The sequence below is a fragment of the Accipiter gentilis genome, chromosome 29 (assembly GCF_929443795.1).
Source record: "Accipiter gentilis chromosome 29, bAccGen1.1, whole genome shotgun sequence".
Lineage (NCBI taxonomy): Eukaryota > Metazoa > Chordata > Aves > Accipitriformes > Accipitridae > Astur > Astur gentilis.
In genome coordinates, this window is record NC_064908.1 from 18,666,692 (window position 1) to 18,682,824 (window position 16,133).

Here is a 16,133-nt window from a genome sequence, read left to right on the forward strand (position 1 = left end):
CTGGCCGCGGGGGCTCTGCGACGTGCATGCCCTGTGGAGTTCGTCAGAGGCTGTTCAGGTTCCCAGCACCCAAGAGGCAGCTTTGCCTCAGAGGAAACTCCACGGGCTGGGAGCTTTTTGCAATGTAGTTTAGGATTTTTGTTATTATTTTTGACTATATGTGTCAAAGAAGAGGAAGGACACAACCCAAGTTCCTCTTCCTTGCATGGTATGCACCACAGAAACCACAGAGCATCCTCCTGCTTACCACCACGAATCAATCCCAAACTGCCCCGAGGTCATCAACAGATCCCATAATCCTATGTTCTGGTACCTGTGTGATGAAACTGCCCGGACCTGCAGGCACCATCAGGAGCTCCAAAGCTCTCAGTGACACATCCTGCTCTGTCGGCACCAAAAATTATTGAAGACCCTCCCAGAATGCCCTTCCTCTCCTCCTTCTAGGGGCTGAGGTGCGTAAACAGAAGAAACAGCTGGACCTACATTTTCGGCAAATACTTGCATAACCTACAGTCTAAATCCCTCCTCTCCCACTACTCCATGCTGTAGAAGGAACCAGAGACACGAGGTCCTGCTGGCAGCTGTCTGTCCCAACTCCATCCTTCCCCCAGGAGGATGTCTGGGGATGTGTAGGCAGGAAAGCAAGTACCTTGTGCCCAATCTCAACATCCCCTCCCCAGGCAAAGCCACCTTTCCTCAAGCTTCGGTACCCAGCACATACTGCAACACCGCAGCCAACTGCTGCCCCGTCACCTCTACCAGGACAGGAAGGACATCCCTTGGCTGAGAGCAATGGTGGAGCAAGAGTCAGACGCAGGGTCTGACTTTTCTCTTGCTGTTGGCAGAGACGTGGGGCTGCAACACAACCTGGTGTTAGAGAGGCAAAGCCAACCTGGCCGTCACCGTGGCTAGGCTAAGCCCAGCCTTTTGGGCAGCAACCGGGCACTGGTAGGGTGGGAGACTCCAGCTGCTCTTTGCTGGCCCAGACTCATCGTAGGGCAACAGTGTCTGGGTTGCACTCAAGGGATGGGATACTTCTCATGAGAGCTCTTGGAGCAAGGCTGCCCCAGGACGGCAAGGACCCTGCCATGTCCTCTCCTCCCTGCCACGGTGTTTCACCAGCCCTGGCTCCAGAGTCTGGCCCTGCACCCTTTGTCCATCAGTGAAGGCAAGCTCAGCCGCTGCCAGGCTCCAAGAGCCTCTCTGATGAACAAAGCCATACAGGAAATTCTGCCCTTTCTTTTTCTATATTTATTAAAATATATACAATCATCTTCTATTTGCTTCTCCTCCCACAGCTCTTATGGTTACCAGGTTACAGTTGTTCCCCCCTCTCTTTTTGTTTTTTTCCTTCTGAGTGACATCCCTGTGGGGTCTCCTAATGGCCCGAGTGCGTGGGGAGACGCATGCTCGGTCTCCAGAGCCGGGCTGGAAGACAGCATCCCCCCTCCCGTGCCGGCGACACGCGACTGCTGCAGGCGTTGGCATCGCTCCCTCGGCAAGGAGGGGCAGCGAGCTGGCGCGGCAGCACAACACAGCCCAGCCGGAGGAGAGGGCAAAGACCACGCAGCGAAGGAAAGCAGCGGATCTGTACACACGTGGGCACGCACATGTGCAGCCTAGGTCCCGCGACAGGCGTGCCTCGCACACCGGCTCGGCATCGCCCTTCCCCGGACACCAACCTCAGCAGCCTTCAGGGCAGGATTTCTCCACAGGAGTGTCCTCATGGAGGAGTCTGGGTGCTCATTTCAGGCACAGAGCGCTTTCTCTGCCACCGCCTCAGCAGCGCGTGTTCCTTATCTCCCTGTGAGCACCAGCTAACGTGACTGTCGGTTATGTCTCAGCTTTCCAGAGGAAGAGCAACAGGTTGTTATCCCACCGTGCCCTCTCCCTCCCCAGAGGTCATCCGGTGACTCACTGATGCCATTCGTTTTGATCAGCAGTCCTGGAACCCAGACGATGTGTCCAGAGCCACGGGAGGATCTTCTACACCAAGGTGTGGCCTGAATGGCCTTCTGCAAGGAGCCATGGTGGGGAGGAATGCACGCACAGGCCAAGTGGTGGGGTTCTTTCCCCCCAAAACTACATTAAAAACATCTCTTCCATTTTCTAAGCACAAGCCCCACGACCAAGTGATAAATCATTGCAATCAGAAGGACTCCCAACCTTAAACATAATCAACAAGAAGCACAAATGCTGCCAGCTGCGTGAGCAGAGCCTGCCCCTGCCACATCTGCATGGAACAACCATGTGAAAGGAGCATTTATTGCGGGTAATCCCACACATCAAACCAGGGGGACAGGAATGATGAACTAATGAACTTGCAAAGTTACTCTCTGATAATGTATGAAAAAGAACTAAAAAGACTGACACTGAAGTCCCAGGCACTAATGCCCTGAGCTTGGTACAGAAAAGGGGAATTAGGGAAAGATGGGGCGTCTATCTCCTTTAATGAGATCATTTTCTCTACTTCAAAACTTTCTCTACTTCTGCATCCACATGCAACCACCTTCCATTTCATTTAATTGTTTTGTCAGCTTCTTGTTACTTGTACGATGGTTGTGGATTTAATGCTTTTGGATTCAAAGAGTTTAAAGTGCTCCAAGGGATGTGAACAAGCCCATCACAACATCCAAGTCATGACTTCCAGATACTCTAAGCAGCTTTGGCCCAAGTCATGTTTTGTGGGTACTACAGCTGCAGAACACACACACACACACACATATATATCTACACACAATATAGGAAGTGCTCAGTCTCCCAGATTAAACTCCGGCATCCAAATTTGCAACTCCATGGACAGTCGGACTGTCCATGTCGGGGGCTGCTGTTGCTCAAAACTTCCGCAGAACTGCTGAGCCCTGTGACAAATCCTTCCATCGCTTTGCTTTCAACAAGCGGGGGCAATTTAGCACCACAGGCCTCACAGAAAAATTAGCATTTTGTGTATTTCACATTGAAAATGAACAGGAAGCGTGAGTCAGTGCAAAGCTCCACAAGCCTTCTCCCCACTGGCAATGCTATTTTCTAGAAGATAAAAGTAGAAATTGTACCTTCCAGGTCCAGAGCTGGTTTTCTTATTAGACAACCCCATATTAGCAATTCAGCCCCACGACTCCTCATTCCCTTCTGGCCTGATGCACACATATGCTTTGTACAACAGGGTAAAACTCACAGAAGGCAAAGCCCCGCTGAGAAGTCTTTTCACTCCTCTTTGATCCCAAAGGCAGCACATCGAGCACACGAGTGGCACAGGCAGGCAGCTCAGCCCCTCCAGCCCCGACGCCTGGGAGGCCGGTGAAGCTATCCGCCGGTGCCCCTGCCAAGGGCAAGGAAGCTGGGAGGAGGGAGCCGCAGCCAGCCCCTTCCCCAAAAGCATCCTACAGGGAGGGCGCGGGCAGCGCTGGGGGTGTTTCCAGCAGAAGCAAAGGTAAACAAGTCATGATGATGTGCCTGGTGATTGCAAAGCCTCGATAACACTGGGAGAAAGGAGGGGAAGCGCATCCTACGCACCCTCGGTTCCCGGCAGGTGAGGGGACCGGCTCCCTTTCCTCAAGCCTGGCCTGGGGCTGCCACGCCATCGAAGCGAGACGGCGGCACGTGGCCAGGTTTCGTCTCTTGACTTGCACCTCGTTCTGCAGCACACCGACTTGTTCCCAGTGCCTTCCTGACCACCCACGCCAGCCCCTGCACTCCCACTCCCTGTTCCTCTGCCAGAGGCACAGGTACGTGCCATGGTAGGGAGATGGCAGAAGGGACACCTGCAGCCTTGGGAGCCCTTTCTACATGGGCCCTAAGTTTCCAGTTTAACCCTTGCTATTTTAGTTTTGGCATTGCACATCCCATCCTTCCCTTTTGCAGAGGTTCGTGAGGCAGCTGCAGCTATGTGGGATGAAGAACAGGCTGGAGATGGCAGGGAAGGGCTGATGGGGAGGGGGTGAGGAGCACAGAAGAAGGCAGCACACACCAAGGGCCCCCCAGAACAACCCCAAACCCAGAGTGCACTGCAGACATTGCTGCAATTCAAAAAACATCCCCCCAACTTCTGGAAGCAAACAGGCTTCAGCTTCTCTCAAAGAGCCTCCTGGAAGGAAAAGGCACTTATCTCCTCATCTTTGGTTGGCAATATAAGTAGTACCAAAAGAAAAAGCTGAAGAAAGAATTTGCGGTGCCTAGTGTAGGGAACCAGCCTGGGCTCCCCCTCCCAAGCCCAGTAGCTTCCAGGCATCATTGAATTCTCAGGGTTTTCGGTTTCATGAGCAGTGTCTGTCACCCACAGGTCCCTGCTGTGCCAAGCACCGGGGACATGAGCGTACCAAGTGCCTGGGAGAGCCATCCACACAAGATCAGAAAGAGGAATTCAAGGAGCACATGAACAGAGCGGTGCCAGGAACAGGCCCTCGATCAGTGCCCGGGGAAGAGCAAGGCAGCGCCCGGGGCAGAGCAGGACCCGCTGGACCAGACACCTCCTTACCCCGGTGCTGACTCAGTGCCAGAGCCGCATCTCCACAGCAAGGGTAATAACAGCACCCAGCCAGGCTTGTACGTCAGAGCCAGGCAGTAGAACATAACGGTCCATTTGCAACTGGTTTAGTCTATTGTGTAAATACGCAAATAGAGTGCAAATTAGCTCGGATGATCACTTACAGCACAACATATCAACCCCTGCTTTCCTAAGGCCGCAGTTCTGCTCCTCATCCCAACGTCCTTGGGGCAAGGGTCTCCAAAGGTCTCGCTCCGGCAGCCGGGAGGGCTCCTGCCACAGGAGGACCGGCAGGACCTCACTGCCTCGCCTTCCTCCAAAGGTGAAGATTCAACTCCCCGCTGGAAGGAAACCACTTACACCAGCGATCTGCACCCAGGGACACGACAGGCACAACACTCCAGCTGAGATCAGCCTGCGGCCACCCATCCAGCCCAACCCTTCCCACCGGGAACGGGCTCAGGAGCACCCACGTCTTCCCAGCATCTCGGTCACAAACCATCTCAGAAGGAGGGACAAACCCAAAACACGCTCAGTCTGCTGAGCCAAGGTCACTAACCCTGCCGGGAAATTCCTGACCCAGCGATCTTCAGGGCTATTTATGGATTACAACATTAAACTATATCTTCCTTGTAGGAGCTATATGCTGAGGAGCAGGTTTCCCAGAGCACCCAGCCCTGCCCCAGCAAGGACGTGACCCTTTTTTTCTCATCACAGCGCTGGATTTGCAAGGTGGCCTGGGACCACATGCAAGTTCATTTAAAAGCAGAATCATACCCACTGCTCAAGAAATCAAGTGACAAGGACTGCTGGAAGTGAGAAACGATCCCTCACTGCGAGGCCCCATGGTCCCGCTGGAGCTTTCAGAGGCTGTGTACACCAGGGTCCCCTGCAAAATCACCCGGCCTTTAACGACAGGGTGCTGTTGCACACAGGGATAACACCAGGCTCATGATTCATGCCAACCAACCGTGAACAGTCTTAAACCTAAACAGATCATTAGACTAAAAAGAGAGCAATTCACTTGTCACAGCCTCCAGCTCTGTTCCTGGAGCCAATAGCCAACCCTCTACTATTACCTGCTTAAGAAGGACAATATAATTCCTACCGACACTACAGCAAGTCTCTACACCTCAGCCACTCCTCTATTCACAGCCGTTAGGTATCGCTTATCCCAGTGCAGCTACGCTCACCACCCAGACTTACCCCTCGGCTGTCCCACAGGTCCCTGTTCCAGCAGCTGGCATCATGAGGAAGGCCAGAAAGCCAAGTGGGTCTTGGCCAGTTATACTCTTCCCACGAGGACTCTTCTTAGTCCCCACAAATCCTAATACTCCATCACAGTCACCCTTCTGCAGGCAACGGCAGCCTTCCTTCCTCCAGCCCAGGGGACAGAAAAGCTCACCTCTAGCTAAAGCGAGGCTTAAAAGTCCTTTGCCTTCCTGCTGTTGCCCAATCCATTTTTCTTCCTGGGGCTTCCCCTCCCGCATGGAGCTTACCTGGGACCAATGTCACCCTCTCCACCTTGGGAACCAGCCAAAACCCTCATCTTGGTCGATGACCGGTTGCAAGCAGGACAATGCTATCTCTTCCCAGCTCTCGTCAGAATGAGCAAGGAGATGCTCTCAAGGCAGAGCTCGTTACTCTCCAGAATCATTATTCACAGGAGCGTATCTGGTATCCCACAGCACACGATCCTGGCGGTGTCTCACTCCCCCTCACTCCAAGCTGTTATACCCTCTCCCAAATTCGCCAGTGCCCAGTATTTTTCAGGCTCACGTCAAAAAAAAAAAAAAAAAAAAAAAAAAAGGCTGCGAGATCAGAAAAGTGCTAATTCTTGCTAATGATCTGCTGGGAAAATTCTCCCTTCTGCACAGCCCCAAACTGCTTCAAGCTGCTAGGGATGAAGCATGGAGAAGAAACTTCTCTGCGCTCCAGACCCCTGCAGAACACTCCCTTCTATTGAAAGCAGAAAATAATAGAGACGTGGGAGGAGGAAGAGTCTTTTCACACTGTTCAAGGATACAAAGACTTACAGAAATAAACCCCAGGCGGCAGGCTTGTCAACCCTGCCAGACCAGGATGCGATGGGACAAAGAGGGGGATGTCTCCTGGATTACAAGACAGGAGACAAACAGAAGCGGAACGCTGAGGCAAACATCTTCTGTGGGGTCCCACAAGGCTCTCTGCTGTTCCGTGGATTCAGAAGCGATGGTGATGACTGCAAATTATCCAGTACGGTCAAACCTAAATCTGACTGTAAACAGTTGCAGGAGGATCTTGCAGCACCGGCTGACCCAATGATAAAATGTCAGATGAAAATTAGCATCAATAAATGCCAACTAATCCAAAAGGCAGGGGAGAAAATCACCTTCCTGCACAGGCACTAGAAGGTCTGCAAATTAGCACTCAGAAAAGAGCTAAAGTCACAGTAGGTAATTCCACAAAGCCAACAGCTGACTGTCGGTGGTCAAACCCCAAAACATTAGGAGATGCTCTTATACTACAGATAAATCCACTGCGTAGCCACACACACTTCTGGGGGGACTCTTCAGAGATGATAAGGCACAGAGAAGGGCAACGGAGATAACTGTGGGGTTATAAAGTGTTTTGTACAAGAAGAGACTAAAATAGATCGGGAGGAGTCTTTACCCTGGAGAGAGACATGATGAAAGGCAGGTAAAATCAGGGCAGACGACCAGGGAGCAAGCACATCACAAGAGCTGTAGGGGCCCAGGGAAATCACAGGGCAGCAGGCTCAAAGGAAAAGCAGCACGTTTTCAGAAAGAGCGGCTGCATCAGAGAATTCACATCCTCTTACAGAGGCAGAAAGTACCGATGGGTTCAAGAGGGACCAGGCAAATCCCAGGGAAGGAATCCATGCACTTCTTTGAAGCACAACCGCTGGCTACAACCTCCAGCTCAGGATCCCGATCCGACGGACTGCAGCGGTACAGCCCTGGGAAGGCTCGCCCTGTACCTGCCTTCCGTCCCTGTCACCGGCCACTGGCAAAGGACACCAGGCCAGCGGCACCTGTGCTCAGACCTAGTATGGCCTTTTGCCTCTTTTTATTCATAAGAAGGATGAATGAGATCTTCCACGCTCCAGCACAGTTTGGCATGGATGCAAGAGAAACACTAACAAGCTCCAAAACAAACTGCGTGCGGCACTTGGGAACCAGGCGTGGAGGTCAGGATGAGGTCGCTGATGGAGAATTGGGAGGATTCAAATAGATGCTGTAAATATTTTTGCAGAGCAGAAAGAGCCTTGAGGACAGGCGATGACCTACTTTGCTGCTCTCCAGCGAAGGGTGACACAGCCATGGCAGAACCCAATGGCAGTTTCTAAGGAGGACGTTCAGCATGTCGGGGGTCCTTTGTTAAATGGAATAGCAGAGGGGGTCCCAAAACCTTTCCCCACTGACCCAGGTGTGCTGGCGGGTGCTCTCCTGTGGCAGTTTTCGCAGCACGACCTGCTGACCGCCCTGTCGAGCCCCAATTTCAGACTCCTGCCAGAGCTGCATGCTTCTCTTTCCTCATCAGCTGAGGAAAACAAGAGCAGAATTCCTTATCTCTGCTACATAAACACTCTGAAAATACAGGGTGTTTGGCCCTGTAGTTTTATGGCTCCCTATTGCAATTTCTCCCAGAACAGCGAGGCCAGAATCCCCGCAGGCAGCCAGAGCAACAGTTGTTGCAATCCACAAGGCTGACTTTTTGGAAGCTGATAAATGTCTAAGCTAGTAATCTTGCCTGGAGGAACTGGTTATTAATTAGCTACAGAGTCTGGTTCAGTGCAAGCTCTGCCAAAACACCATCTTCCCATTCATTTCCGGAAAATGGCAAACTTAAGAGACAACAACAGGCTCACAGCTGCAGGAACCATCCTTGTGCTAAACCGAGACAGTCCATTTGATACATCTGAAGTGTGGCAGGAGAAGATATGGGAAATTCAACCCAAGTCTGGATGAGAGTGTTCACACTGAGCAAGAATCCCGTTTAATCAATGCTCTTTTTTTTTTTTCTTTTTTCATATCCTTCATGGATTCAGATCAACTTTCCCAAGCCCTCTCATAGAGACACAGCCCTGGGAACTCACCGATCACCTCAGGTTCAGCAAGGACAGCAGGCGAACACCTGCCTTTGGACTCAGAGGCTTTGACCAGAGCAGCAGAAGGTGCCCACAGGCACTTTTAACCTTGCCGCCACTGCTCCAAACCTTGCCGTGATTTCTAGGGCCAGAAAGTACGATCTGTCCTGGCAGCCCAGTCGGGCAGGACCGAAGACAGACCCCACCACAGCACAGCCCCTGTCAAGCCAAGCCCTCTCCAGCTGGCACTCCGTAAGCACGTCCAGAGCTGCCATGCCAGCGGTGCTCACCGGTCTCTCTGGATGCTGCTCTCCAGCCCCCAATCTCAGCTGCTCAAGCGCTTGCACACCACCCGGCACAGGACATCGACTGTTTACTCCAAGTATAAACAACAGCACTGAACCTAAGCAGCACGGTGCAGTCTAGCAGACAGACAGATCTCCCTTAAGAGAAGTTAAAAACAGACATGAGAAAAGCCACATACGTCTAACGCAAAGACGTGATCTTCCTAAGCAGCTTCTCCAGGTATCATCGTGCATGCCGCCTTCTTTCACCTTTTTCTTCTTAAATAAGCCATAGTAGCGGGAGGTAGCGGATGGAAAAACCAAGTCTCCTCTTGCACGTCCCTGCTTCTCCCGCAGGCCCCCTTACTTGTGCAGGATATTTTTGCATGAGTCCTTCCATATGGCTGCTCATCCATCACTGCTTCTTCTCCGAGTGTCCTTACATGGGCAAAGCAGAGGAAGCGCAGCTGCTGGCCGGAGGAAATCCTGTATTCCCCTAAATGACAGACTAGCTCCTTGTACAAACATTTACCCAGATTTCCCACGAGGTAGGAAAGTAAAATTTAGGCTATTTGTACCCTCTGGGTGCCAGAAAAGTGTATTTGCTCTCCAAACATACTTCCAAGTGCTTTTACAGTTAACCCCTTGCTTTCCGACTGGAAGGGACTTTCAGGGCCATTGTCCCCTCATAAAGAGGGCCAGGAGAAAGCACACAAACGTTTACACACACGCCTCCGCACTCGGGCAACTGAGAAGATGGATTTTCTCTTCAACAGCTTTTAAGCCATCTCCAGATTTGCTAAGCAAGGGGATAATTGACGCTTCCATTTATTTTAATGGGACCAGCCCCGCTGAAGTCCCCTTGAACATTTAGCAGAAGGTACATTGAACATGTTCTACATCTTTGCTGCTCAGATATATTCGGGCTCTCACGTCCTTTGCACACACCTCTGGTGACACGTCTGCTTGTCTGCCATCACACCTACAACTACGAGTATACGCCTGGAAGCACGGAGCGGAGACAAGCCGAGGAACCTGCATAGGAGTCCCGAGCCCTGGTCTGCCCTGGGGACTGCACACCCGTCAGACACAAACCCCATGTCAGACACGGGCAGGGTCTGAGCAGACATAAAAACCACGGGAGGTGAGGAAGAATCTCTTGTACCCGGCAGAGGCTGAGCGATAGCAGGTCGTTAAAAGCGGACGATCACGCACCGAAAGGTGATGCGCACCCCCAGTCCACGCTGCAGAAGAGGAAACCACACAGCAGACTAACCAGTGGGGCCCTGGGATCGTCTAATGGGGGAGATGGTGCTTTTTGCTCTGCCTGCTCCTGCACGTTTCTCTTTAGCCATTTTACAACAATCATTTTCTGCTTCTTCAGCTGAACAGCACTGGAAAAGCACGTTAGAGACTCAGGCTGCTCTGAGCTGGAGCTGCGGAAACAGGCAGCTACGGGCAAAGCTGCCGAGTCCTCAGGGCTCCAACCAGTTTGTTGAATATCTCTGGAAGGGTAGCAAAAGGGCTGGATGCAGAGGCGGACAAGATAAGCCACGGAAAGCAACAGCATTTCAACCTCCCCGGAGCCAGAGGGGGTTCGAAACACATTGAGCCGTATAATAATAATTAGAAAACAAAGCTCTTCTGTTCAGATTGAAAGAGACAGAGGGGAAGACCTTTGGACAAGGGTTTTGTTGTGCGTTAGAAGAGGATAAACGAGCCCGAGCAGCACTGCAGTGTAGGTAACAAGGAGCAACAACTGCTGTCTGAGCTGAGCAACTCATCGTTTCCCCGTAATGCTGGAGTCCAAACCCTCTGCAAGCTGCCGTCTCTAGCCTGACCTCTGATCTCTCCCCACACACAGAAGCATTCGATAACCTCCTCAAGGACGTCATTTCTGCAACCACGCCGAGTACAGCTGCAAAATGAGGTAATTGGGTTTGGCGAAGGCACTATAGCTCCACAGCCACCCCGGTGTCCCCAAGGCAACTGAACGGTGTTCTCAGGAGTTAGACGGTCCTGGTTCCCGAGGCATCGCGGTGCCTTGACCTCACTGGATGTTGTGCCTCTGACAGAGAGGACAGCAGAGGGAAATGATGAGGGACTTAATCCCAAGAACCAATATCTAAAGATTTTACCAATTACCCAGTCAGGGGCAATGTACTGAAAGTTAGAGTTCACCGAATAGACTGTGTCTTCTTTTTCCATCTAGGCTTTTAGGAATAAAAGATGGTCTCCCCAAATGATAGCGAGCCGATGTCAACGTAGAAAACCCCAGCTAACCAGCCCGGGGCACAAACCCAGCCAAGGTCCTTATCTGTCAAGAACGAATTGATACACACGCTTCATTTGCTCGTTTAAGCTGATATTTGGTGAGTGTGACAGCCAGAAGAGCCGCGCTAGTAAATATAATCAGGGCGTTGATAACATAAAGGAGTTATCAGGAAAAGCTGGGCTACTTCAGCAACAAGCATCGTTCCCTCGTGAGACACGTCTGCTGCTGCCTGGGCACAAGAGGACAGTGGCCCCGGGTCCCCGTGATCCCCTCTGAGCAGCTCTTCACTTCCACACCGCAGCCCCTCCCTCGTACTGGGCATTATAACTTTGGCATCAAACCAGCCCAAAGCTGGAGCGTGGGCCGCGACGTCCCTAGGGAAACGCAGCCCTTTCGCCTACGTGCGTCTTAGTCCCCTGGCTTTGGGGTGGCTTCGGGGCTCGGCCAAACCAGCTCCTCTAAACCACCGCCTGCCCCGCGCACCACGGAGCCCGGCCTCAGTCCGCGCTAGGCACGACGGAGGGGCAGCATCCACCCTTTTCCCACGAAGGACACGACTGGGAACAACTCGGGGATCTCCAAGCATCCCCTGCGCCCGGGCAGCCTCTCGCTACCCCATTCCCCAGGCGATGCTGCCCGCAGGGGCGTTCGCGGGGGACCCCAAACCGGGCCTGGAAGTGTCGCGGAAACTTTTCTTCCAGGCTCGGGCCACGGGAAGGGCGGTGGGAACGCGGGGCGAGGGTCCTGCCGGGCCGAGCCCGGCTCCCCCCGCGGGGTCCCGGCGGCGGTGGAAGGGGCTGCTCCCCTCGGCCCGGGGGGGCTCCGCGGCAACACAGGCGGCCCCCGGCCATCGCCCCCCAGCCCCGCGACCCCCAGGGCCAGACCCCCCCCCCCCCCCCCCCGCCGGCGGGTACCTGCGGGCGCTGCCATCGTCGTAGACGAAGGAGCGGTTGGTGTAGCACTCGGTACAGACGGTCGCCCCGCCGGTCGCCCTGCCCTCCGCCGGCGCCGCCGGCTTGTAGATCCCCTGCAGGCTCCGCTCTTCGCCCGAGAAAGGCATCGGCGAAGCGGCGCGGGGGCCCGGAGAGGCGAGCCGGAGCAGAGCATGGGCTCCCCGCGCCGCCGAAGGCACCGGCCGGGGGCTGCCGGCCGCGGGCAGAGCCGCCGCCACCGCCGCCGCCGCCGCCGTCCCGCTCCCCGGCCGCCCATCACGGAGCGCCCCGCCGCCGCCGAAGCAGCCCGCGGGCCGGCCGGGCGCTCCGCATACCGGGGGACGTAAACGGCAACAGGTACCGGAAAGTTACCGGGCTGGGGGTGCGTGGGAGGGAAAGGAGGGAGGGAGCGAAGGAGGGGCCCGCCCTACGCGCACCGGCGGAGCGCCGCCGCGGCGGCCCCGCTCGCCTCCTCCCGCTGTCCCCCGCGGTGCCCGCCGAGGCTGCCCATGGCGCGGAGCGGCGGGGCGGGAGCCGCCACCTCGCCGCTCCCTCCCGCCGCCGCCGCCGCCGCCGCCGGGGCCCGGCCGGGCTCCCGCCACCGCCCCACGGCGCCCCCTGCCGTCCGTGCCGACACCCGCCGCCGCCCCGCTCCGCCCCGGCTGCGCGCACCAGCCCGGGACCGGGGGGCGAGCCCTGCGCCCCCGGCCTCTGCCCGCATACCCCCCCCCCCCCCCGGGGGTTGGCTTTCTGCTTATCCTCTTTTTTTTCTTTTTTTCCTTTCCCCTCCCCTTTTTTCCTCCCTTTTTTCCCCTTTTTTTTCCCTTTCCGCCCCCCTTTTTTCCCTTTTTTCCCCCTTTTTTCTTCCTTTTTTCCCTTTTCTCCTTTCTTTTTCCCCTTTTTCCCCCCTTTTTTTCTTCCTTTTTTTCCCCCCTTTTCTTCCATTTTTCCCTTTTTTCATTTTTCTTTTTTCTTTTTCCCCCTTTTTTCTTTTTTCCTCTTTTCCCCCTTTTTTCTTTTTTCCTCTTTTTCCCCCTTTTTTCCTTTTTTGCCTTTTTTCCTTCTTCCCTTTTTTCCCTTTTTTTTCCTTCTTTTCCCTTTTTTCCCTCCTTCTTTTCCCCTTTTTTAAAATTATTTTAATAATTTTTTTTTTGTTTTATTTTATTTTCTACTAGCCATATAAATATTTGTGTTGAGCACCGCTGCGCCTTGGGGTCGTGCCGAAAGCAAACAGGCCGGCCGAGCCCCGGCCTGCTGGGGAATTCCTGTGCCGTGCTGTGCGGCCGGGCCGGAGAGCATTGATCTTCCAGGGGGGCCCTCCTGCAATAACACAGCCCCGCTGCGGGAACGGCCCCACCCCAGGGACAGCAGGGGCAGCCTGGAAACGAGCCGGCCACCCCTGCGAAAGGGTTAACGGGATGGAGTCCGAGGTGCCTTCTCTCCCCTCGCCGTTCAGCCCCATGGGTGCTACGTGCCAGGAGTCGGGAGGTGCCATCCATAATGATGTGGCCAAGCCCAAAGTGCCCCAAATCTGCGTCCCCCCTTGGGGGGCCGGATGCGAGCCGCTGCAAACAGAGCAGCCCCCTCGCGGGCTCCCACTGTGCACCCATGACCCACGCTGGCCCAGGGCCACGGGGGGACCGTGCTGGCCCCGTGGCAGCAGAGCCCCAGGGGAGCGGTTCTGCCCCAGCTCTGGCACGCTCCTCGCCTCTTTTGCTTCTTTTCTTTATTTCTCTTCCAGAGACACCGCTGTTGGCGCGGGCACCAGGGAGTTCACCACGGTGCCGATCCCCGGGATCCCGGGGCTGCGCGGGTGAGCAGATATCCCCGACGAGAACCGGTTAGTACAAAGGAAACGCTCCCACAGAAACACACTGACCCGACAGCCCCCAGGCCTTGTCCAACGCTCCTCTGCCACCTCCGTCACCCAAAACACCGAAGCCCGCTTCAGTCTGACCCCAGGGGAGCGTGATGCCATCGGGGCCAGGAGCCCGCTGCTTCCAGAACGGTGGTTTCTCACCGACAGCTCCAGGCAGCCCCCAGGCTGCCCCCCCACCCCGGCACTGCCCAGCCCCTGCTCCCGGGAGTCCCGGCCCTCGCACGACGCATCGGCACACGGTGCCCGTTTGCTACGGCAGCCTCCAGCTCCAGAGGAAAATGCCCGCTCAGATGTGCTGGGCTTTACGCTTCTCACTAGGACCGGAGACTTTGTTTCTCCCGCAGCATCTCTTCCTCCTCCTCTCTCTCCATATGGACTCTCCTACACTAGGAGTCATTTGAGAGAAAAGCAATTAATACTCCCCGTGCCATCCACCCGTGTGATGCTTCCCGACCCATCATGCTTTTAAGTAGGAAAGTTATTCTTCATTCACTAATTGCCTCACATTATCGGGTGCAAAATGTTAACGTGCAGCTCTGCGAGGAGAGGGGTGGGTGGCACAGCAGCGTATTGACATGCTAGGTGATAACACAGGCGTGGAGGAGGAATTATTTAAAACAGTTACGGGGAGGGAGGGGGGATGGTGAGAAAAGAGAAATGGAAAATGAAAAAGCCAGAAGAAGAGAACGTCCCCACCCAAATGCTGCAGCTCGACCAGCAAGGTCAGCCCAGTCCCACCCGCCCTCTCCCGGAGCAGCCACTGGGGATGGGCCGGCCGTGGAGCTCTGCCTGGAAGGGCACTGCTGCCTTCCCAGTCCCGCTGCCGCAGAGCAGGGGGGATGCCCAGGCAGAGGCCCGGCCGCTGGGCACAGGGACAAGCTGCCCCGGTGATGGCGCTTGGTGGGATCCTACCTGAGAAAGGAGAGCCCTTGTCCTGGGGACCGCTCCCAGCTCCCGCACGGCTCAGTTCCGCTGCTCTGCAGAACTTGCAGCCTTTGCTTCCTCTCCCGCTGAACGGGTCCAAGACGATCCTCCGTAACAAACCACTTTACAACCTGTAGTTGACAGAATAAAAAGCAAAATACTTTCCTTCCTTCCCCATTGGTTGTTCTTTTCTTGCCCCGCTGTTATTTAACTGCAGAATGTATTTCAGGGCATAGTGTGTGCTGTAAAACAGAACGAGCAGGGGATGGGGGTTTATTTACGCTCTGACACTGACCATCGTGGGAGCAGGGTCAGCCTCCCAGGCTGACCTTTCTTGTTCTTCCTCTGCCGTTTGGCAGAGCACCACCTGGTTTTGTCCTAAACTCAAGGTAGGAGCCCAGATGGTCGGATGTCAGGGGACAAATGGCTGTGCCGGAGCCCAGAGGGGCTGATCCGAAACTCTCGTCCCTTGCCCGGCACATGGAGGCGGTGGCATCGCACTCCTAACCAGCCCCGGGACCGTCTGACTTTCAGGGATGCATTTGAGGATGCTGAGATCTCCACATCTCCCTCCCTTGGCACTTCTTTCCCTTGGCTTCCCCACACGCCGCCTCGTTCGTTAGTCAGCCGCACCCCCTCCTCCTAACGAGGATTTGTCTGACTGCAGTCTCCAGCCGCGGCAAAGCCTGCCTCTTCCCACTAGATCAAGAGTCTGCTTTTATGCTGCGTTTTCTCCCCATTAAAATATATTGCAACACAAAACACCTCTTCCTTTTCTTCATGAAAAGCTGAGCGCTCTCTCTCCTCCCCAAGGTGTTTTCTCCGGCCTTTGGGTAATTTGCGGGGGGGCTCTCTTCACACCCCCCCTTTCCACCTGCTCACCTGAGCACCGACCAGAGATGCTGCCCTTCCCCTCTACTCTTGCAAGATCAATAGCGGTAAAATCCACTTCTCTTTGGAACCTCTTTTTAGGTCTTTTGGGTCACAGCCAGGACTACCCTGTGATAAAAACTTTTTCTTCCTAACTGCCGTGATTTAACATATTTTTTAATCATCGCAGGCGCTTGACCCCCTCAGCACCAGAGATGCCCTGGGGATTAACAAAAAATAAAATTAACCAGAATTTCACGTACCTACTGCGCCGCCGTCCCTCCTCCTCTCAACTCTCTCAGCCCCCGCAGCTCTGCTGGGGAGCTCCTTGAGCATCCCGGCATTCCCTGCCGCATCCCAGAGCAAGAGAGCACAGGTCCCAAGGGCTGTCTCCCG

General features: G+C 54.7%; 1 protein-coding gene across 1 annotated transcript in view; it reads right to left on the reverse strand.

Moving 5' to 3' along the window:
- The window catches only part of KCNT1 (potassium sodium-activated channel subfamily T member 1), an 89,107-nt gene extending 76,710 nt beyond the window's left edge, over positions 1-12,397 (reverse strand). The window contains exon 1 of the mRNA XM_049832815.1: positions 12,047-12,397. Coding sequence (XP_049688772.1) covers positions 12,047-12,192 — 146 coding nt within the window. The 5' untranslated portion in view covers positions 12,193-12,397. The remainder of the gene's footprint in view (positions 1-12,046) is intronic.
- Positions 12,398-16,133: the final 3,736 nt, after the last annotated feature.